Below are 23,579 nucleotides of genomic sequence, written 5' to 3' on the forward strand. Positions count from 1 at the left end.
CCTCACTAAGACTGCCTAACTACGATCTATAAATGGCCGGGGTGTCGTGGCGTTGCTGCTTTAACGCTGCTTTATTAAGGAGCCCCGCAGACGGGGCCCCGGCCCTGCCCTCCGCTGCCCGCTTCTCGCATCCCTTCAGGCCGCCATCTTGTGCCACCGCGTCGCCATGGAAACGCGAAGCCCCCGCCGCGTCGCCATGGAAGCCGCACGCTGCCGGTCGGGCCTGTCCGCAGCGTTCGCCTGCTCGAGCGGCGCGGCGGCGGCGGGGCAGCCTCGGGGCTTGCGTAGCGCAGTGCCCCGTGAGCGGAAGGAGGAAGCGCCATGGCCGGTGCCGAGGGCTGGGCTGGTTTCACGCAGGAGGAGCTGCGGCGCCTGCAGCGAGGTACGGAGTGCGGCCGAGCTCGAGGCCGGGCACCGGGGAGCGGCGTGCCGGGCGCGGTGCGGTGCAGCCAGCAGGCCCTCGCGCTCCTAGCCATGCCCTCAGCCCGATCTTTTGTGCCTACGCCTGCCTGTCCTTCGGCCCGCTCGTGCATCTCTCTGCCCGTCTTCGCCTTGTTTTTCAGTATCCCTCACTTTATAAAGCCCGAGCTGCCCACCGGGCCTCCCTTGGCCCTACATCTGGCTCTCCCCTGGACTCGCCTCTGCTCCTCCCCGAAGTTCTTCCTTTAGTCCTCCACTGCCAATCCCTTTTTCCTCCCTCCTCTCGTTTTCGGATGCTCGCATCCCCTAAAACCCCCGATTCCTAGACCAACAGAACGTTTCCAGGCTCCTAGATTTTCTTCAGGATGCTTTTCCTTGATACCCAGACGTGTCTTGTCCTTAGGTGGGTTTTGCCCCAGTGTAGCCAGTTTACGGTCCATGTTTGTTTTTAAGGCCTGCTTTTAATTCTCTTTCTCCCCCTCATCCATTGATAGATTTATCTGAACCGCTGGAGCAGCCGCGTCGTCCCCACCCTGCAAATAAGAATTGGAAGCAACTGCAGCGAGAAAAAGCTCTCCAGCAGCAATGCCAGAAGCTGGGACTGCAGGGTGGAGCAGCCTCTGTTCCTCCTGAGCAGTTGCTGTCTGCACCAAAACATAAACCTTGTAATCCTCAGCAGCCCGTGCCAGCATCACATCGTCCTTTAGCAGAGCAAAGGCAACATGACAGCAAAGATCAGCAGAAGGAGGCGAGGCCAGCAGGTCCTTGTGATGGTAGTGACAGTGCCCGGAACCTCACTCCAAAGACAAGCACTAAAGTGGAAAAAAAGAAAGTGGAATTGTTAGTAAGTTGGTAAAATTGGGGGATGGTTTTATTCTGTATGGATTTATTCTTTTGTTTTACCGTAAAGCGAAATTGAATGTTGAACTTTCCTTTATCTAACAGGGAGGTTTGAGAGAGAATGTTTTCTTCCTCTGCTTTGAGCCTTTGCTTTTCATCTCTAGTCAGTTGGGTTAGACCTGATTCAGTACCAAATTATGTCATTTAATCCATGCAGAAAAGCACCATGACTGCCTGAATAATTTCCTATAGCAGTGGGACTGTGAATCGAGGAGGTCTGCCTCAGTGATTTGTGAAGACCTAATCTCATCTGGATCGTGTTGCATAGACAAGCCAGCATCCACAACAGAAAGTAGCTGTACCTTTTGAAAGTAGATATATTGTGAATGGGAACACAGTTACAGAAATTACAATATTACTGTAGATTTATTAATATCTCCTGTTAAGGAGATAAAAATTTCCATTTTAAAGAATTCTCTGTCTTTCACAATTCGAGTTCTCACTCTTTATCAGCCCATATTGGGGTGTCTGTCTCTCCCCAAAGCATCAGAGCGATACCAATGAGAGAGAAAGGAAAAAGTATGGAATGCAGCTGGGAGTCTGTCTGCATGAGGCAGTTAGTTTGTTCATCATCCAGAATACATACAGTAGCCTATAGAAGGAAGCTGTTGTCTAAATGTAAGAGAGGGCAGGCATTTTTAATATGAAATGACTTGGTTTTACCTCCTTTGTGCTTTTTTTCCTGCCTGTATCCAAGTGTGAGGTTTTTTCTTCTTGAGTGCACACAGTTCTGCATATGGTTCTCTTGCCTGGATAAAAGTGCCTGTAGGATTTTAGAGGGGACCAAAGGTGCTTCCCATTGGAGAGGATTCTGTCCAGTTCCAAGAGCAGTGGCAGGATGTCCTGTTTCTCACAGACACATCATGAGGGGCAGCAGCTGCTGGCTGTGCAGTCACCTGGCTGGGATCACCCAGCTGCAGAGAGCAGTCTCTTCATGAGAATAGCTGCACTTGACAGAGCAGAACCCAATTATTCCTGTGCTCAGTGGGTGTACTGACTGTTCAGCTCCTTCCCGCTGGTGGTGAAAAATACATTTTCTGTGTGTGGAAGGTAGTTGAAGCATAGCAGAGAAGGTAGGGAGCAAATAACATCTAGGTGCCACAACCACCCACGAATCTGCTGAAGTTATTCAAGCCTGTGCAGTCCAATTTAAATCTTGTCCAACATTTTTCTCGGTATGTGGTCTTAGGAATAGAATGGTGAGAAGTCTGAAGAGATATTCTTGTGCAGGAATGGTTTTTAAAATAAACATAGCTGAATTACTTTGGCATTGTTAAACTGAGCAAGACCTTGGAACAGAGACTTCTCAGAAGGCGTGAAGGATGGAAAAGCAGGATGGAAAAGCAACAAAGCAGGTTTTGTTTCCCCTTAATCCTACCCAATTGTGTTCACACAGGTTGTCCCCTCTCACCAAGAACCTTGTCTTCTGTTCTCTGGGATGTTATATCTCTCAGTAGTTGTGGTGGCCTAGGAAATGGAATCAATGTAACTCTTTCCACAGTGATAAAAGGAAAATCCTGTTTTCCTCATTAATCAATTTCATTGTAATTTTTATCAGCTCTTCTTTCCATCCGTTTAATTGTCTGAGTGCTCTGTTATAAAGCAGACAGATTGTCTGTCTGATAAGAAAAAGCACTTTCAAAAAAAGAGGCTGCATTGGCAAACTGAACAGATAACTCATAGCAGCTAGTAAGAAGACTGGAACTGCTTCGACCCAGTGGTAAAGCAACCTTTACGTGAAAAATCTTATCCAACTCTGAGGAAGTGTTGAAGGCTCTTTCTTCCAGCAGTCGTGGAGCCAGCAGCGTGTTTGCATGTGACGATTTGTGTTCTGATCAGCACATTGCATCTGAAAATGTTTATTGGTCTCAGTGACTTCTTGCAGAAAACTGTTTGTTGTTCCTTCAGCCTATTTGGAGTTTGCTCCAGGAAACATAATGTTTATTATCGGTGTTGTGTGGAGGACAGGGAGCGAATTGAACTTGCTATCAATTTTGATCTTCTTGTCAATGAGCAGGCAGGAAAAATCACGGTGGGAGATCCTCCAGCAAGAGCAACGGCTGATAGAAGAGAAGAATAAACGCAAGAAGGCACTTCTGGCCAAAGCTATTGCTGAGAGGTAAGGGCCTGTGCTGCTGTGTGGGCTGAGAAAGAGGTTCCTTTCAATCTGCAACCAATTACATATCTTCTTTTAAAATCTCCTTCTTTCCCCATCTCTTTGCTCTCCACGTACTGCTCCACAAATTAGCAGCTGTGACAGACAGTTCCCTGTGATTACATGCTTGCCACGAGTGATTAAGCATTTTGAGTTTGACTTACTAATATGTGAAAAGTGTTGAAAGGAAAAACTATCAAGCTTTAAGAAGTTTTTTACACTTGGCTGATTAAAATACATAGAAATTCATGTGTTCTTAGAGTTGTTAGCTCTTGTTTTTCCAGTGACCAGACTTGAAAATAGTGTTGTCCAGCAAGATAGGTAAAACTGCAAGTCAGGCAAGGTTTGTGAGGAAGAATATTGGAGCAGTTGATAGTATTGAATCAGGGAAGGTGATGCACAGCTTTCTGGCTCACAGTCCTCTCCCAGCAAAGTGTCATGTTCTGCCCATTGAAGCTCTTGAGTAGTAAAGATGAATTAATATCAGTACTATGCAGAAGATTCTCTTTGACGTTCTGAAGATTTTGGGTTTTTTTTGCCTTTTCTAAGTAACAAGTAACTGTGGTCAGAGTCACTGACCACACGTGAGGCAGTGCCACCAGGCTGGCATAAGGAGACGGAGGAAGACATGGAAGATAGTGGACAAGGAGCTACAGCTGAGATTTAAAGGTCTTCAGGCTCTAAGTAGCACTGAAAGATGTCTGCTTCTGTTCACCTGCATCAGCTGGTCAAATGAGAGGTGGTGCCACTTCCTACCCATGTTCTGGAGTAAAGCAGTGGCTGAAAAGCACAGTTTTGCTGTTGAGGAAGAATGACAGTTGCAAAGTGACCTGGTGTAAAATCTTGTTGCAAGTTGCTTATTTGCCTGAGAGAGAAGTCCATTGAAGCCTGCTGTCCTTAGCAACATTCAGTTTTCAGAACTAGGGAATGAACAGGCTGAGCTGAAAAAGGTTGCATAAGGGTTGGTTGCAGTCCTTTGTGTTTGAGGTAAAACTTTCCATTGACTTCACTGGGATTTGGCCAGGACTTTTGGGAATGGTTTTACAACAGGGAAATCAAGCGTAGGTTAGGTGGCTTTCTGGCCCCTTCTAGCTGGACTTCTTTGAAAGGGGATATTTGTAGGACTGAATACCCTTCCCCCTCTTACTCACCCTCCAGGTCTTTTCCTGTTTCCTTATGCTGAGAGCTGCTTAGATACAGCAACTACTTGTGGGTTTCCTCAGTGAAGGAACACAATCCATTTTAGGTACTTTCAGTATAGTCATTACGTAATTTTGATGTAGTCCTTTAATAGCAGACATTTTAGATCCCTGTGGATATTGAGTAAGATCAGAAGTCTGAAACCATAAAGGAGTAGCCTTCTGAGTAGCTCATAAAGACAGTAGTTGCTTTGCAAATGTAATGAAGCCCATTATGTCAAGAAAAGAGGCTCGCAAAGAAAAAGAAAACATCTTCCTTTTTGCAGATCCAAAAGAACTCAAGCTGAAACAGTGAAGCTAAAAAGGATTCAGAAGGAGTTACAAGCTTTAGATGACATGGTGTCTGCTGACATCGGCATCCTGCGCAACCGCATTGACCAAGCCAGCCTGGACTACTCCTATGCCCGGTAAGTGCCAGGCAGGGAGGAGGAGGGAACAGCCTTTCCTGAGAAGAGGGAGCAAATATTGTTTCTACTCACTGAAGCAGTAATGGAGTGAGGTCGCTGTAATAATGCGTATGTAAAGCCCCTCAGACTGTCTGCTTAGAAACCTTGAGGTAAAAGCGTGCTTTCTGTTTCCTCGTTTTCCCCTTGAAATCTGGAAACTGAAGTTTGTCTTCTGACTGCAGACTATGCCTTCCAGCTTCGTGCTGTTGTGAGGCATACTTACTGCTTTAACTGTGCCGTTGTCCTTAAGCCCTGCTTTATTGTTTCTTCTTAGGGAAAAGAGATCTTTTCCAAAAATCCTAAGTTTCCTTTCAGGGAAACTTGACTTTTGATGACAGGTCAGGTCCTGCTAGAATCTATGGGACCAATTAAGCTTAAAACAGAATTCTGCTGAAGTGTTTTTGGAACTGGGATGAAAAATGGGAGGAAAAAGTAAGCTTTCCTCCTTCACAATGTGCCTTTAATCACTCTGGTTCTGATGAGTTCCTTAAGTGCAAGAAATTAATCGGAACACCCTTTTAGCTGTGGGTGAACCACAACATCAGTAGATAAACATCAGCATGTTTATGTAGTCGTTGAATAAAATGGAAATGTTTAGTTGAGGTTTTTGGTTCAGGATTCAATGTGTGAAATGTCTATTTCCACCTAAGAATTCTGCTGTATGTCGACCACAGGCTAATAGGTGTGGTAATTAGTCTTCAAAAAATACCAGTAGTAGCTTAAAAAATAAGGATTTGGGTTTGAAATATCTAAGGTTAACTGCAGTTTCAGTAGCTGAGTGTGTATGGATGCTGAATTTCTTATCCTCGAGAGGGAAACATTTCATTGTATTTTTGGCTTAACTCTGCTTTCTGAAACTGCTGAACACTCTTACAAATGTCCTTATCCAAATCTTCTAATAACATGTCTCTTTGAAATGCTTAATAGCAAAAGAGAATGTGACAATCAGCTCCAGCTTTTGGAAAGCAGTTTATAGTGAGGGTAACAGAGGGGATATTGGTTGGACAAAGGAGATGAAATTCTGAAACAGTGATTTTGATGGACTTAGTAAAATCTTTTTGTGAGGGAGAGATTTGGAAGCGTGAGTTACATAATTACAGTGCTGTAGTTTTTGTACATTATGAGCCAAGGCTGATTTACTTTTAAGTGGTGGTTTTGAGAGCAATTTTTTCAGTCCTTGGCTTCTATTTTTGGGCTAAAACCCAATCTTTTTCACTGGGTCAAGAAGTGCAGTGTTAAATAATTCTGAGCACGTGGTTGATGGCATCTGACAGTCACTGTGGAATGGAATTTTAATAATTATGGTGTGGAGAAGATATGTGATTTTGGCCCAAATGTTTGACCGTGCAGAAGCTTCCAGCATAGTGTTGGCTCTTCCATTTTGGATACCTGACCCAGGAAAATCTTGACTTTCTTGTTTTGTTCTCATTCCTGATGAGCAAGATTGCATTTCTTGCTCTAATAATTAAGCTGAATTAATATACAGTTTCAATGAATGTAGTTGAAGATGCATCACTAAAATGGACACCAACCATTAAAGTGCTGCATATCCGGGATACGTCGACCTCAATAAATATTTGGGATATTTCCTTTTGGCTATATTTGCCATGACAGGAAACACAGATTGGCAGGAGGTATGTCCTGGGGGAATGCTTGCAATGAAATTCTACATCTGTTGCCACACAAAAGTTGTGATCACTATTGATGTCAGATGCTATGTTGATCTGTGGAGTTCGTGACTTTCAGAATGTGTATCTGGGTGGCCAGAAGAGTCTGCCTCTCGATCAGATCCAAGTGCAAGTATGTATAGCACCCTCATAGCATCTGTATCCGTTGTGCTGACGGTTGGACTAGAAAAACTCAAAACTGCTTTACGGTGTTGCAGTTTGCTGGATAGTTGTTCATTTGAAGTGTGAAAACATTACAACTTCTGAGGGTTTCTTTCTCCTGCTAGTGTTGCATCTCTTAAAACTGGCGGTAAAAATGCTTGCTTGCAATTCAATCTCTGTATTTCAGACAAGCAAATTAACTCTTGCAATGTAGGAGCAATGGAGGCCAATGTGTCAAAAGAAGATGGCTTAAAGCATTTGTACTTGTTTCCTCCCCCCCACTTTAAACTAGGGTAGCAGCATATCATGAAACAGCTGGCATAATGCATTTCAGGGATGCTTAAAGTGTCTGTCCGTGTGGCAGATTGCAAAGTGCTTTGAGATCTAACCCACGAGAAATGATGCTGATTTTGCAGGAAGCGGTACGATAAGGCTGAGTCGGAGTATGTGGCAGCCAAGCTGGACCTCCAACACAAGACAGAGATCAAGGAGCACCTTACAGAGCACCTGTGCACTATCATACAGCAGAACGAGCTCCGCAAGGCCAGGAAGCTGGAGGAGTTAATGCAGCAGCTGGAAGTGGAGGCAGATGAGGAAAATCTGGAACTTGAGATAGAGGTGGAGCGGATGCTGCAGCAGCAGGAGGCAGAAGCAGGGAGACAAGCCAGCCAGTCACACAATCGTGCTGGGACAGCTAAAGAAAACTCAGCTCCCACTGTTACAACAAAGGAGAGTGAGCATGCTAACCACGCTGCTGCTTCTCCTGCTCTCTCTGAACAGTTGGTGCTGTCTGAAAACTCCGGTACCAAATCCCTCTCTGATATGGACAACCAGACTCAGGCAGTAAATGTGACTCCAGGAGACTCCCCAGCTTGCTCTGCTACATGACTACTACTTTCAGCCAGCTGGTTATGGATGTGATACTCTCTGCAGGCTTGTGGGCTGTATGTTATCTCTGGGCTTCTGCGGTGCCAGTAAAATGCACTTCATTTTAGAGGATTTTTTTTAAAATTCTTTTTGAGGAAGATCTCTTTTGGAGATCACCATCTGTCCTTATCATTCCGTTCTTTTAGGTTCAAATTCTAATGCCCAGCTCCTCATGGGTTGTTGTACCTTCCACATATGACACTTGGAAGCAAACAGTAGGGTTTTTTCCAAGGGCTTTTCTGCATAGCTGTATCACAGATACCTGTTCCAAACAGTTTGCAAGAGATGCATATCTACAGCAGAAGGCTTTGCCACTTACTCTGTTTCTAGACACATTCTGTCCCCTGACAGATGCAGTATGATTTTTATCTTCCTTTGCATCCATAAGGGATAAGTTTTCAACGGTTTTAATCCAGTGAAACTATGTTTTAATTATCTTCATAGCTTATACTGTTTCCTGTACCTGATTTAAGGGATAATTGTATATTGGGAGAAATTGCAAAGTTAATTGTAATATTTCCTAGGTATTGCTTCCTATTTCTTTCAGATAGTGCTATATCACACAAAGCTCCATGCTGATAATGAATTGTCTATGAACTCACAGCTGCTATGATTTAACAAAAATAATGGGTGACAATTTAAGACATGGCAGAATGTATGATGCAGAAGTAGAAACAAAGAAAACAGAATTATGATTAAAAGTATTCCATTACAAACATTTTCCTCTATCACTGTTGCCTCAAAATGCTAATAATCAGCAGGGACCTTGCAATGAATAATTCCCACAGCATATTGGAATGGAGCCCATTTTCCTGTAATGATCAATGCATTCTGTTGCCTGAAGAGTGGGTTTGTACCCCACAAGAAGTTGAGCTATTTCCCTCTGTTGCTGTTGAAAGGCTTTAGAAAACTCTTCCAGGTGGAGAAAGTCTCAGGAATTAAAACAGAGGACATATGAAAGCCTCCAGTAGAGACTGATGCAGCTGCAAACCTTGGGGACGCTGTAGCTATCCACTTTGTAACAGAGGAAAGCTGCTTTCACTGTGCCAATGTTTTCTGTAATACCTGACCTGAACGTGTCAGAGTTTATGAATGAGTTACTGAGTGATGCCATCAAGTGTATAAATGGGACACTAATTGTCTCTATGGCTTTAACAGTGGAAACAACTATGTCACTACATTTCATTTTTATTCTATTAATAAATCGGTGCATCTTCTACGTGGTGTGTTTGCTTTCAGTTTTGATATTTGATACTAATACCCATATCCAAGACTGTTTTTCCACAGGAGGTGATAAATGACAGAATCGGATACGTCCCTTGGCAAGTTTCCTCTGTGTGAAAGTAAAACCTTGAAGAAGGCCGTTCCAATGTATGAAAATGTATGGGGCAAAGACATGGCAGGATACAACTTGGCAGGAGTTTTGTCTTCTGTCTGTGGTCTGAGACAGCAGTGAAAAATCGCTACTGGTGCCTCCCATACACAGGGGAAAGGAGGATAAATATTTCTAGAGAAAACTCTCATGATTAGGACTGATTAAAGTTGGGAAAGCCTAAAACAACCTTTGAGATGCACAGGAAACACTGCTGTGTTGCTGATAGACTTCTTTCTCTGATATTTCGCTGAAAAAAAAAAGTTGGCCTAACAACCAAGTATTTGATTGCATTTTGGAAAAAAATGGTGACAGACTTCCTTTGCCCTGTCTGCAATTGCAGAGCAGCTTGTAGCAACCTTATTATGGTTTTCAAAGCTGGTTACTGGTAAGTGCAATAATAATTTAATTGTACTGTTCTTGTTTCCATCCTTTGCAGCTGTCCCTAGTTGCTCCTCGAGAGAATCCTAAGTCTTACTGGGTAAGTCTGTTCCTCATTACAATTATATTCAGCTCATCGAGGGGCATAAAGAGGAGCATCTGACAAGATTTGAATTGTAATGGTGTTTACAAGGTACAAATGCATACACTTTGGCTTATAATTTGTGGGTCTCTGCTATGCTAACGTATTGAAATAGACCTACTGATTGCACCTTGTTGTTATTACCAATATGGTTATTGTCTGAATGCCTCAAACCAAAAAAGGTGGAAAGCTGGAAATCCAAAGATCTTTCTGATAACTACTCAGGAACATGAGTTTTCTGAAACGGAGTAAGCTTATGTCCATTAGAAAGGCTTAGAAGATGGAAAATTCTCATGTACCATGCTGATAGTGCTGGTGTTTCTGCCTCTTGGGAAAATGTTATTGTTAGAATCAGCAGTTTCTGTTCTCTCACTAGTCTCTCATCGAAGTTCTGGCCAGTTCTCTCTGTATTTAACTTCTGAGCTTGCAAAATGAAGTGAACTGGCTGCACGCCATATGAAGCGGCCACATGAAATAACAATAGGCAGCCTAGCATTTGGTTGCTCTCTCTAGGCAGGAAGCCGAAGAGTTAAATTGTTTGATCTGAGTTATGAAGCCTTTCTCTGACGTGTGATATAAACCACTACCATGGTGTCAGTTCCACTTTGGAAATTTGCAAATGTTTTGATGGGTGCCAGTGTGCCGGTTTAACATTCCCCCTATGCCGGAGCCAAGCCGTCCAGTCGTAATTGTAACAACATGTGTGCTGGTCAGAAATGCCAGGAGATGATTTTGGTGCAACAGAGGAGTTGGGGTTTTTTTCTTGTTTTTTTTTTTCCTTGAAGAAAACAGAACGGTTGGAGTTGCTCTCCAAACAAAAGCCTTTTCTACCTTAGTAGCGGTCAACATGTTTTATTATCTTTGGCTCTGCTGTTGTTAGAATGCATCAAAGGCAGGTGCACCGTCCACTCAGCGTGTTGCACCTCTTCAGAAAAGTGGAGAACTGCAAAATTCAGATGAAGCCAAGAGCAGGTAGGCAGATTTTTAAGTGAGGGCCAGTTGCTTGTGCAGGTGGAAGTCTGAATATGAAACGTGCTGAGGTTGAACACCATGGCAGGGAAAATGGAGTGATACCTGACGGTACCACTGTAGGGCTCAGCACAGAGGATTTGGTTTCTCCTGTGGCAGTGCAGCCATTTCTGTGTTGGGCTACAGAATTTCCTCTATGGGAAGAAGTAGAAAACACCAATGTATGCTACTGTGAGAGTGTTAAAGGAGTACAATATAATTGCTCATGTTGCAGTTTGGCCAGGATGTTGGGATTAATGCTCCTTCCTCTATCAAGAAATGTTTAAGTGAGCACAGATGGTCACGGCTCAGACAAAATAGCATTAACTCCAGCAGTCCAGGGTTCCTATGGATATCTAGCGTGTGGTGTAAAGCACTTGGACAGTCCCCAGTTTGATTGTATATCCAACCAGCTAAGTTGAGCTCTTGAGAGGCTTCATCTTAGAATAGCTATCTGGTAGAGATTTAAGTTCTCAGTCGGCCATGTTTCTCCCTAATACCTTCTGCAACATTCTGAAGTCTTTGCTTTGAGTCCATATCCCACCTAAAGAGAATAAGGACAGACTAGGATAGACTAGCAAGAGTAGTTGGTGTACTGCCTTTCCTGACTAGCAGTATCAAGAACATGCTAGATGGGATTGCTGATAGGAAAGTCACCCTATTCAGAAGTTCTAGATCCAGAAATAGGGATAGAGCACTTCCAAATTGCCCTCTGTGCTGGCACCCACTGCTTTGCGTTTTTTGCTTAGGACTGTAGGATCTTTAGACTTTCCATTCTCTGCAAAGGTTCAAACTTGAATGAAAACCCTGATGATATGGATTGTCCCAGCCTGAGACCTGTTACTTTATCAGACTCGCCTTGTGTGGGATCTGTGAGTAGCTCTTGGTCTTAGTTCAGTACGATTCTGATTCTGTATAGACATGGAGGCTTGGGATAATACGAGCTGAGACATTTCTGTGCTCTCCTCTAAGGCATGCCATTGCTGTGTGTAAAGGTTCATACTGTGGTTGAGAGCTAGATAAATTTTTTCTGCAGGCCTGATTCAGCCCAGAAATTGTATGTTTGACACTTTGGTATTGTATCACAGTCCCTTTTCTAACTCTGTGCATATAGGCAGGTGTGGGTACAAGGGACAAAGGCTTTTGCCAGTGGCAATGCAGGCAGGGCGTAGAGATGTGGGCTGGTATAATGGAAACCACATGCTTGTTAAGTGCCCTATTTAGGCCTGTCTGCATGGTCCTATTAAAGCGAGTGTTGGCTCCTTTGATGGGGCACGAGACTGGTTTCCTTCATCATTTACCCTGATTTATGTCCCAGCAGCGAACCGGTGTCAGTGGGGAAAGACCAAGTAACAAGAGAGGTTAGCCAAGCCTCACCCCCTCAGCATGTCAGAACATCAGATCCTTCAAATCCTTGCCTTTGGCAGCCTGTTAGTTGCAGGGTTTAAATCATGCCTTTTAAGATGCAGGTAGAGACACTAAAAAGCTTGGGCCTTTCTGAATTAGGGCCTGGATTGTGTAGTTAGAGTCATTTTCTCAATTAGCTAAACATAAATCAATATAACGAGGCGCTTGGGAGCATTGGGCAGGTTTAGTACCTTGTCTCTCCTGCCTCTGTCCTTACTGCTCCCACCTGGTTATTTGGCTGATCTGCTGGTGATTTTATTTTTCCACGCTGCCAGAGCCAAGCAGTGGGTTTTAGTGTCTGTGCTGGTTCTTATACCTGGCACTTGTGTGTGAGAAGTGATAACTAGGAGAAATTGGTCTTAGTGAGATCAATGTGGCGTCATCCTTCAGAGAGGGGAGGCACTGTCCTGTTGAGTAGGAAACAATGATTGGAGGCACAAGCACAGAAAATGTAACAGCAGCAGAGATGCCTTTCAGAGTGATACCCAGAACTGGAAAGCACTTTGTGCTCTCCAAGCCATAACTCCCTTTCCAGGCCTACACCGTGGAAGAACTGTGCTGCTTTCCAGAGATTGATGGATAATGGAAAGGGGGTGGGTGCTCTGCTGGCACATTTCAGCCCTGCTTGGGTGGAGTGCTGGGATCCCTCTGAGCAGGCATCCATGGAAACACTTGGAGTTTCCTCACAGAAAACAATTAAACCCTAGGACTTGTTTTGTGCCTTGAAATCCCATTGGAGTGGATATAAAAAATTCAGTGTGAGAGCTGCAGTGCTAAGGATACCTCTTCAGTCTCTTGCATCTTGCAGAGTGGGGGAGAGGATGTGCAAAGATAGCTGAATAAGGGAGCAGAATGCTGTTCACCCAGCCCAAGCATGGCCTGAAGCAATGGCCTTCCCTGAGAGGTGGAGCTGAAAAACACCCAAACGAACCTTGGTTGCTTTGTGTAATAGAGGTGGAACTGAGGAGTGACTTTCCATAGGCAGAAATCCTTGCTCTTTGCTGAAGCAGTTAGCAGTGCTGGTGATGCATTTGAACAGGTGATTGTCTGGTGCAATCCTCTCATGTCATCAGTGCTGAATCTGACCCTTTGAGTGTCTCTCTAGCATTTCTTTCCTCAGTGAGCAGCCATGGGTCTTTGCTCTGATCTGTGGATGTTTTGGAGAGCCTAGGCAGGGGGTAACAGCAGCTTGCTGTTGGTATGATTCCTCCAAGACATGGAGCTAGGTATCCTGCAGATACCTGAGAAAGCCATGCTATCTTGCCACCTTTTTTTTTTCTTTTTTCTTTTTCCCACTGTGCAAGAAGTGTAACCCCTTGGGCTATCCATGCCCAGGAGGTGATGAGCCATCAGCCCAGCAAGGGGTACCCAACTAGAAATGTTTGGCTGCATACGGTATGACTGAAGACTCACAAGCTGGCTGTCCCCCAGATTGTCAGTTTGGGCAACAAGCTCTGTAAGCTCTCTGCAGACCCATGCTGTGAGCCTGTGCTCAGTATTCTCAGTGTTTGCAACATGAGCTAGAGTGAAACAGTCATGCCTTTGTAGGCTCGAATGACTTTTCCAGTACAGACAGCTCTTCTCTCCCAAGGATGGGTTAATAGAATTCAGACATCATCTTTTTTTAAAAGTTTTCCAATTTGGATCTGGATTAGGTTTCTCAGTAATAGCCGAATCCCCGCATCACGTTTTGGTGAGTTCTGTAGCTGCTTAACTGTTGACTCTTATTGCTGATTGTGCAAGTTCCATGCTGGTGGTGTCCTAGAGGTTGTGTCTCTGTCTTCACTATCACATGAGCTGCAGCTGGTCCCACATCTTGGTGCTTAGTTTCATGGCAAAGAAGATAATATTGTTTGGCATAAGGATGTGCTCATAAAGAACTAGGTCCATTCCAACATTTTTCTAGCATGCTTCTCTGATTCTCCAAGAAGAACATCTTGCAGCTGTTTAAAAAGTCAGGCCTGGTTCTCTGCAGGATTTTCTTCTTGCATCCAGATCTTTTTTTTTTTCTTTAATGTCTGCTAAAATACCACGTGTTTTCTTTTCTGCACTCCTCAAATCAAAATATTTAGCTATGTACTTTTCTTCGTGACATCCTACTGCATCCCCCCCTAACTACTGTGGACTGTCCGTCAGCCTCACTGATGCTAACCAGGTCTGCAGAAAGCCAGCACTGCCAAGCAGGCAGGCTCTTACTCCTGGCCTTGCTCAGCAATCTGGTATTGTCAGTGACACAGACCCTCTGTGAGTCTTTTGGGGGTGATGCTCTCCCTTTCAGAACCAGAGAAGCTGTAGGAGGATGATTTCTTTGACTTGGAATTTGCAGGATATCATGCTTGGACACTTATGATGCTTCCTTCTGGCCTTGGCATCCACAAAGCTAAATCTACTTTTCGTACAGGGGAATCCAGTTTTGCTTTTCAGTGCCTAGTCTGTCTCCTCTGTCCATATTGCTCACAACGCTGGAGTTTTTTATTACTCAAACCTTCCCAATCCACCAGGTTTTCTCCTTCAACCTGCTTTGCTTTCTCTTTCCAGCAGCTGCTGAGAAACTTTCTGGATCCGTCTGTCCTGCAAGCTAGGCATCTAACCAGATCTGAGCAGAAGGTGGGTGAGTGCATGGTGGTACTGCAAGTACTTTGATTCACAGAATTAATACTCTATAGAATTAAACTCAGAGGCAGCTTCAGCAGCCCAGATTCCCACTGTTCTTCCCACTCCCAGGCTTTCAGGCTACCTGTTTTTCACTGTTACACCCTTGCTCTCAGAAATCTTTCGCTTACCATATTTGTGACCCCAGAGGAGGCTGTTTTGAGTTGGTTACCTCTGGAGAGGTGACAGATGATAACCCATCTGGGCAACCCCGGAGAGAGCCAAGAGGAGACTTCCTGATGGGGGTGAGGCCTGGAGAAGGCATTTGGGATGGCTGCCATCCACAAACACATCAAAGGTGCAAATGGCTTTTATCAAGAGGCAATAAAACTTTAATCCAAAGCCCACTTTAATATATTTGCCACATATTTAAAAGGGAAGTGATTTCACAAATGCTTTCGAGAGTTCTGTAAATTCTCTAGACCTGTATCTTACAAATGTCTCTACTCTGGAAACCTGATGCTTTTGTTTTGGGGATCCCAGATATTCAGAACTGGCGACTAAGGAGAGAATGAGAACTAAAACCATTTCAAAACCTCTTTGAAACTTGGGCACAAGTAGTGTTGTTTTTTGGGTTTGTTGTTTTTTCAGCTCTGATCCTCTGTTATCTTTGTTGTTTATTTGATTTTAGCAGATAACATCTCCTCAGACAGAGAGTGAGACATCCTCCATTCAGTTGTCAGAAGTACCTCAGTTCCAGCTCAGTAAGGCTACGAGGCATTGGCTTTTTGACCTTCTGGGATGCTTACTTCTACTCTGGATCTTTAGGCCAGTCCTGTTTTACAGGAAGAAATCTCTTGCTGTCCCCACCAAAGGTGGAAATTCCCTTACAAGATCAGAGGAATTGTAGGCTTTTCCTCTCTCTCTCTCTCTCTCTCTGTATTTTTTTTTTTCCCTCCTTTTTCTTCTTCAGTGGGAGAGTGTAAAGATTGCTACTTTCATTTGAAAAGGGCAAGTGACTTTCCCGTGCTGTAATACCCAGCAAGTGTTGAGAGAATGTGGTTACATAAAAACCATATTTTTAATACAACCGACAGACTGTCTTGAGAGCTAAGTGTTTTTTGACAGTTTTTATGCACCTGTTAATTCAAAGCTCTTAACATGTGCCAGTTAAAAAGAGCTAGGCACTAAAACATCCAGCCTGTGGACTGCAGGGGCTCAGCTGCACACCAGAGCACCAGGAATCCATGCAAGGTAGAAATTTGGCTTCTCTTACAGGACAGATTTGTTTATGACTAATTCAACTCAGAGCTTTTGTTTCCCACTCCTGCTTGGCCTTGAAGATTCCTGCTTCTCTTTTGGACCTGAAGAACAACTGATGGGTTTTCTTCACCTTTTGGGTTTCTTCACTTTCCTTTTCCCACCTATTGGAGTTATAAATCTATGAAGATAGAAGAGAGACACTGGCAATAGCTGCCCAGACTCCTCTGCTAAGTTTGTGCCTCCTCATTTTCTAATGAGGTTGCTTCTTATCATCAGTGCTGAAGCAGTCATTGGCAAAGCCCAGATGGAAGCCTGTTACTCGATCCTCTGTAGTCACTCCAACCAGAAGAAACAAGTCGTTTCTTTAGGTGTAGCCTTGCTATCAGCAACATAAGGTAAGGCTGAGAAGTCCTCATGCTCTAATTTTTCCTTTCCTCTTCACTCTTTCAAGGTCATCTAGCCTCAAGTTGATTTTATCATAGAACCCTTAGAGTTCAGAGGGACCTCTGGAAGCTAACTAGTGCAACTCTGCTGCAATGAACGGAGACACCACAGCTAGATCAGGATGCCCAAGGCATTTTGCAGCCTGACCTTGAATATCTCTAGGGAAATTTTCTCAGGGTCTCTTGCACCCTGGTTTCCCTTCATCCACTTAGGGCTTTTTCCCTCTCCAGAGAATGAGGGCACATCAGAGAGGTGAAATGCAGGGACAAACATCCCATAGAACTGGGGACATGGGCTGGAGAGGGAGGAGAATTGGGCTTTGCTTCATGCATGCCAGGACTGTTGAGGTGTTTCGGGTAAGGTACAACATTCATTCTGAAGGACAGGGGAATTCAGTGCTGCTCTCCTAGCTGGGTTACAGGCATGCAACAGCTTTGCCTTTGTGTGAGACCAAGAGCAAGGGCTCATCTGCTGCTCAGTGCTGTTGGCTGGGACTATTCTATTATATAGTTCTATGTAATGGTGCTGAGCATCAATGTTGTTTCGTGCGTCTCTGCCAAAAGGCATAAATCCCTTTCCCTACAAATTAGGTTTGAACATACAGTTTGATTGCTTGAGAGTGGGAAAATTCATCAGGAATAACTTCTTGGGACTTCATTAGTATCTGTGAAGGGTGCATGTGAGCTTCAACTGGCATGAAGTTTGTTGTTCTTTATTTTTTTTTAAGCAGGAAACACTGGGTGGAGGCTTGTCAGCCAAGCGTCTGAGAGGGCGATAGATGGGGTTAGGATTCCCACATCATTAACACTCATTCCGTGTCTTATAAAATTACCTGACAGGACAAATATGATCCAGATCAGGTGTGTGCACACTGTTGCTTTGTGTTGAATTAGCTAGAACATGCTACACAGTATTTATATTGGCTTCATCTTGTACATTGACTGCCGGAAGACATATGATATCCCATCTGGCATAAATTCTGTTAGACTGAAGTTACCCCCTAACAAGTCAGAGGATAAATTTGGTGAGGCAGAGGGGTATATACTGCATCAGTGTTTGCTGCATAAATTCACAGCAGTTTTAATCCTCTCCTGGGTGCCATCAAATAAAACTTCCTTGTGTCTTGTGTAGTTGCTATACGTGCTACTTATGGGGGTGCTTCCATGAAGAAATGTGAATTCTGATTGCATTAGTGTTACAGTGATTTCTTAGATTGCTCCTTCAGTAATCGCCGTGTATGCACCTGACTGGTAGACTATGTTTTCTCAGGGTGCACCTTCAATGCCAGGCAAGATTGAGGTGCCAAGTAGGGTGACCTCCTGTTGTAGAATTACAAAGTCTGGAAAAGATCTTTAGATGTCCTCTAGCTGATAACCACATGTACATCCATTCTTCCTGTCAGATAATTGTCCAACTGTGGTGATGGAAAATGTGTCTTTGAGCAGTTTACCTCAAAGTCTAACTTGAATCTGCATTGCAGCAATTTAAACCTGAGTCTTCTTGCCCCATTAACCGAGTTTGAAGAGAGCAGTTCTTTCTCTTCTCCAAAGCACAACCATTTCTCCAAGTTAACCTTTAGAGCATTTGCACAGCAGCCTCTGCAGTGAGGCAGAAAGCGAAGCATGCATGGTGGGAAGCATCCAAAACCCATTCAGATCTGCACTGGGTTTCCAGCACTGATCAAGCCATCTGTGACTCATCTTCATGCTTGTGCGTCAACTCATGCAGATAGCTTCAGAGCAAGTAGAGCTCTGAATCATCGCACACACGCATGGACGACAGCACCAGGTTTCCTCATTGTTGTGCTCATGGGTGCACAGAGCTGCAATGCACCGAACGTTCATAATGAAAGTATGCTGGTTGTTCAGTGTTATGTTCAAACCATTAAGCATGCTTGATTTGCAACTACAAAAAAATGAGAGGACTCATCATCCTTGCAGAGAGCCAAGCTACTTTTGAAAACAAGTTGTCTCTCTTTCCATCTGATTTAAATTTGAGAGAACCGCTCCATGTCCCAAAGCTGTGATTTTATCACTTCTTTGCCAGCCAGAGTACGTGATGACAGATTTCTCCATCAAGCTGAAGGGTAACTTTTCTGAGAGATCTCCTGGTTTCCACCCATCTGAGATGCCCTGATGTCTGCTTAGCAGCCACTTGTCCTTTACTGCAGAGGTGCTTTGCTCTAAGTGCAGAACAGCCCTCTAGAGTTGCAAGACAGCCGTCAGATCAAGTTTGGAGATTCTTTTGAGATCTTCTCAAAAAGCCCCTCCCTGTATGGGTGATCTTACAGCCAGAAAGCTGTTGGCAGAAAGGTAATCTGAATATGACCTTAAATATCAGAAAGCGGCAAAATACTTGAATGCCAAAAGCATTTCTCCCAGCTGCTGCTGACAACTTCATTCCCAGGGCAGATGCTGTAGTCGATCTCTTGGACAAAGTTTTTGCTTCACACAGCCACGTGCCATGATGACAACAGCGATGTGCAGTCATTTCCTCTGCCCAAGAGTATGTTCTGTTGCAGATTTCATTCTCCTCACTTCAGATCTCTATGAGTGGAAGTTGGAAAGCACAGAGTATGGTTTGATCTTGGGCTGGAAGTTCTCACCATTGCTATTGAGGAATGATTAACTCAGATCTGGAACAGGCTTCTGCACAATAGCAATTGCCCACTTTAGAAGGAAACTGAATAACCAGAGCTGCAGGGAGAGATGTGTTCATCTACTCCTTAATGTTTCCGGCTTGCCATGTCCTGGAGTGAACGATTGCAACTTCAGTGGATGAAAGATGCTTTGTACCATGGTCATGTTCAGATACTTGGGGGGAAGGACAAGGGAAAGAAGCAATTCACTTTGTTTCAAACCAACATAGACAGGAAGAAAGAAAAAAAAAAAAAAAAAAAAGAAAAGAAAAAAAAAGCAGAAATAGTGAGTCAATCTAGGACATGGTGTTTGATCTGAAACGCAATGTTCTGTTTTACACTTACTTTTTTTTCTAGAGTCAGGTTTTTCAATAAAACCTCCAAAAGGCTCGTTTCAGAAACACCTATGTGAAGTCAACCTCTTTCCTTTGAAAACACTTTGGAATGAAATGTTTTGAAGTTTAAAAAAGAGCCTCCTGTATTAGGGTTGTTGGTTTTGTTTGTTTTTTTGGCAAAAGGTGTTTGTCCGATTCAACCCAACTTTGGGAATGGTTTATGTCCCTCCAAAGTGAAGCTCTGGTCAAAGTTACTGCACAAATTCACCCGCTGTATCTGTGAATCTGTCGAGAGCAGAACAGAGCCTGTGACTGAGCCCGGAGCTGTTCCAACTCCTTGGAACCAGGGAGGAGAACCCAGGCCATCTTTATGAAGGAGGCAATTCAGCTGTGGGTAATCAAAGTCCCAGCCCTGCTTCCTTTCCAAGGGGATCCTGAGTCCCCTTGCTGCGCGTAGCCAAAATTCCCATTGTCTCCATCAGGAGTTCATGCACATCCTGACACCAAACAAAGAAAATACAAGAGCAAGGGCTGAAATAGCCCCATCCCCTTCTATCGATCCGCTTCCAAGAACAAAAAGGAGCACAAGACGTGAGTTTTCCTTTCAGGCACTCCATGATGATGGCCGCGATGATCCAACCAAACAACCGCGCGCAGCCAGCAGAGCGCTCTGCTCTGAAAGGGCAGAGGGGGATCTGCCAATGCAGCAGCTCTGCAAATGTGTGAGGCTGCTAAGCTCCTAATCCCACGTCTTATTTTTATGAATTTTCACACTAGTGGGATATAATAAACGTTGAGCCCGAAGACGTTAATTACTCGGGTCCTTTTTTTTTTTATTTGATTATTTTTTTGGAGAGGCATTTCGATGGAGTGTAACGTTTTAAATTACAAGGTGTGAAATAAACTCTACAAAACTTACAGCTTTAGTGGAGGAACTCCAAAATCAAATAAAAATGCAAAACCGCTGATGAAGTCCAATTTACTGTAAAATGCTCTGGATCGTGGTGTTCCAGTAATTTTTTTTTTTTTCCCCTACATACTTTGGTTAAAATAATTTATATCCGCTGCAGTGTTTATGTACCTTAAGCTTTATTTATTAAAGGATATGTATATTTCAAGCCCGGTTTTAATGAGACATGCTGAAATCTGTAAGGTACAGTGCGACTTTTGTTCTAATCAGCACTAAATCTCTTCTCTTTACTTCTTCTGTGTTGAAAACATTCATGTTGGGAGGAAAGAGCTGTGTGCATGTGCGTGTGTATATATTTCAGATACGTATAAATATATATGTAAAGTAGCAAGCAAAATTTATTGCTCGTTCTCTATCATCGGGGCAAATACTCAATCATCATTCAGTCTGAGCCCTTGTAATCACAGATGGGTTTTTTTCCTCATTCTTAAAACAGGACAATTGCCTTCTTTTTTTTTTTAGGCAGATTATTCATCTGCTGGAGATTGTGCTTGAGGTCAGCTGGAAAATGATTGTGAATTCGTATCAGCTTCAAGGAAAGGAAGAAGAAATCCAAGCGTTTGAGATTTCGTATTGAAACAACACACTTAAGCTAAATTGATGAAAAAAATACTCTGAAAATTTAAAAGCTCCTTAAAGTTGTGAATTAAATGGTGCCTTAGGGATGGGATGTTCCTTGGAGGAGCTGCTTTGAAACTGTCTTCCTGGGTTTTCATTCTTGCAAGACCATAGAAATTATTTTCACTTGGTAGACGATTTTGAAGACTGTGATTGTTTTGACCATTTCCATATAGTATTAGGAGAAAGTTCTAAAAAATCTGTTAGGTTTTAGAAATTCAATTGATCTTAAGCCCTGTTTTCAATGCACTGTAGAAAGCCTGGCTTTCTTTGAATCCTCAGGATAAGATAAAGAGTATCTAAGTGCTGAACCTTTGTTGATGTTACTGGGATAAAGATAGGAAACTTTGTGCCTATGCCCCATTTAGTGCCTAGACTGCTTTTGAAAATGGTACATAGGCTCCTAAATCTCTGTAAGCATAGCATGTAGTACAGATGTTATGGGAAGTGACTCTCTTTCCTTACAAAACTGATTTTGATGAAAGGTCTACTCCACCCAATGTTTTGTTATATGATGAAAGAAGAAAATAGAAAAGCCATTAAAGGTGCCAGTCACAAAGAGGGCAAAATAAAATTTCAGCTCTTTGTGGAGAAGGGGAAAATGGAATATGCTGGGGACAGAGAGGGACACTTGTCTCTGTTTCATGGAAAATTTTGCTGTAAATGTTGATATCTTTCTCGAAAGTGAACCCCAGCAATGGCCGACCAAGGAATGTAAAGGGAGAAATGCTTGGAGTCAGGGAGGAGAGTAATAAAGCACAGGTTTGTTCTGTAACAAATTCCAGTGCTTGTGGGACTTTCTAGGCATATGGAAGTCCATTTAGAAGGCAAATTGGTTGCAGCCGCCAATTCAGAACCTATTGGAATCAGTGGAAACGTTTCCATTGTCTTCTGTCCTGGAGAAATGCTGTTTCTGTCCTTCCTTCCACCCTAGCCCATGCTCTCTCTGCAAGCCATATGGAATTCATCTCCCTCTGAGACATGTAAGGGAAGAGGCTTTGGCTGTTTAACGGCATGATGTAGCTATGTGGACAGGAATGGTTGATTTCTACTTGATTGGCCACAAACCAGGTAACACTGCCTCGGGTTGGAGCTGCTGTCTTTGCAGGAGCTAGCTGGGTGCTCCTCCTCTTCCTATGGCAGGGCTGAGCAGGGCTTTAATCACCTCAGCACTCTGATGGTGCTGCTCAAGAAGAGCTTGGAGGAATGAGGGTCTGTGTTTTGACAACTGTCAGATTTCTTTATTGAGCAAGGGAGAGGGATGATCACAAGCACTCTCATTTCTCATAGAATATTCATTGCCCATCCGCATGATGAAGACAGAAGTGCAGGCATCTGGCTGAGGACAGAGGGCTCCAGATCAGTTTCCTCACCCGTTACAGAATCATAGAATGGCTTGGGTTGGAAGGGATCAGAAAGATCATCAAGCTCCCTGTTCTCTTTTTTTCCTTCCTCTTCATGTTTGCCTTGCCCCTCCAATGCTCCGGTTCCCTTGAGCTGTGACCCTGTCTCCTCCTGCAGTTGGTGGTGGCAGTCCCAGGGCCACCATCACCTCCAGAAGAAGCACAAGTGCCAACAGGAAAGCCTCCCCTGACAGTGCTGTGCTATCAGTGGCTCTGTCCCCCTCTCGGCTGAGCAGCAAGTTTCGCGGCGATCTTCTCCGAGCATTCTGGACAATGAATGTGTTTCTTGCCATGTAATTAAATTATCCACTTTAGAAAGAAAAAGATGTGGTTTTGTTCCCATTGCAAAAACAAACAAACAAGGACTGATATTTATTACAGGCCAAGGCTACTCAACAAGTGTTTTCTGGAGCTCTAATAAATTGCTGAAGAAAGTTTACAGCTGAGCCCTAAAGATGGTTTAGTTTTCCAAGTGGCTGGGGTGTATTTATTTCCCATTTTGTTAACCCGCAGCATGGAGAAGAGCTCAACGTGCTCTTGCCCGGGTTCAGACGGTGTCAAAATCACGCTCTTCACCCCGAAACAGTTAATGGCTTTTTAATTAAAACCACGCCAATTATTCATTTTCAAGTTTTGCTTTTATTTTCTCCTCCTTTGCGCCATCTGCTCTTTGGTTTTGCTTCTGCTTCATTAGAATGGTTTCCAAGAAAATATTAATAATAGTAATAATTAAAAAGCAACTGAAAGACCTCAGCCATGCACCCAAAAAGCAAACAAGGTTCAAAGGCACGTGTGAGAAGCGAAGGGCAGAGCAGGCTGGTGGCGATCCTGTTTGGTGGCATCTGGAGAGGAGTGGGCACAAAGAATAGGTGCGGGAAACCCTGAGGACGTCCATCTCAAGGCTCGCAAGGCTTCAGAAGGAGAGAGGAGATCGGCCATTATCAGGGAACCCACGTACAGCAATTTTGGGGTTCCTACTGCATTTTTGATCACTTTGCCCAAGGAATAAGAAATTCAACAGCTCAGCAATCTGTTCTAGGAAACCTCATTCTCCAAGAGATTGAGTGCAGCCTTCATTTTAAACACGTCATCTGTGCGTGAAGATGAGTGTGGACAGATGTCCCTGAGGG

General features: G+C 43.8%; 1 protein-coding gene across 2 annotated transcripts; it reads left to right on the top strand.

The window, feature by feature from the left end:
- The first annotated feature begins 305 nt into the window (after positions 1 to 305).
- On the top strand, positions 306 to 9,095 carry GORAB (golgin, RAB6 interacting). 2 transcript variants are annotated; one of them, XM_042820037.1, is made up of 5 exons: positions 306 to 382; positions 915 to 1,260; positions 3,338 to 3,439; positions 4,941 to 5,081; positions 7,366 to 9,095. In XM_042820037.1, exons 1-5 carry the CDS (start codon positions 322 to 324, stop codon positions 7,835 to 7,837), a joined length of 1,122 nt encoding a protein of 373 aa, XP_042675971.1. In that variant the 5' UTR covers positions 306 to 321; the 3' UTR covers positions 7,838 to 9,095. The 2 variants fall into 2 exon arrangements, with proteins under 2 accessions (XP_042675971.1, XP_042675972.1); XM_042820038.1 differs by lacking the exon at positions 7,366 to 9,095 and having other exon boundaries at positions 4,941 to 5,085.
- Positions 9,096 to 23,579: the final 14,484 nt, after the last annotated feature.

The sequence above is a fragment of the Centrocercus urophasianus genome, unplaced genomic scaffold (assembly GCF_019232065.1).
Source record: "Centrocercus urophasianus isolate 14NV4802_14NV808 unplaced genomic scaffold, USGS_Curo_1.0 seq_18, whole genome shotgun sequence".
Lineage (NCBI taxonomy): Eukaryota > Metazoa > Chordata > Aves > Galliformes > Phasianidae > Centrocercus > Centrocercus urophasianus.

Excerpts from the sequence above, each read along its gene's own strand:
- GORAB (XM_042820037.1), top strand. The coding sequence starts at position 322 with ATGGCCGGTGCCGAGGGCTGGGCTGGTTTCACGCAGGAGGAGCTGCGG. Across the intron at positions 383-914 it reads GCTGCGGCGCCTGCAGCGAG|ATTTATCTGAACCGCTGGAG; the intron begins GTACGGAGTGCG and ends ATCCATTGATAG. Across the intron at positions 5,082-7,365 it reads CTGGACTACTCCTATGCCCG|GAAGCGGTACGATAAGGCTG; the intron begins GTAAGTGCCAGG and ends CTGATTTTGCAG.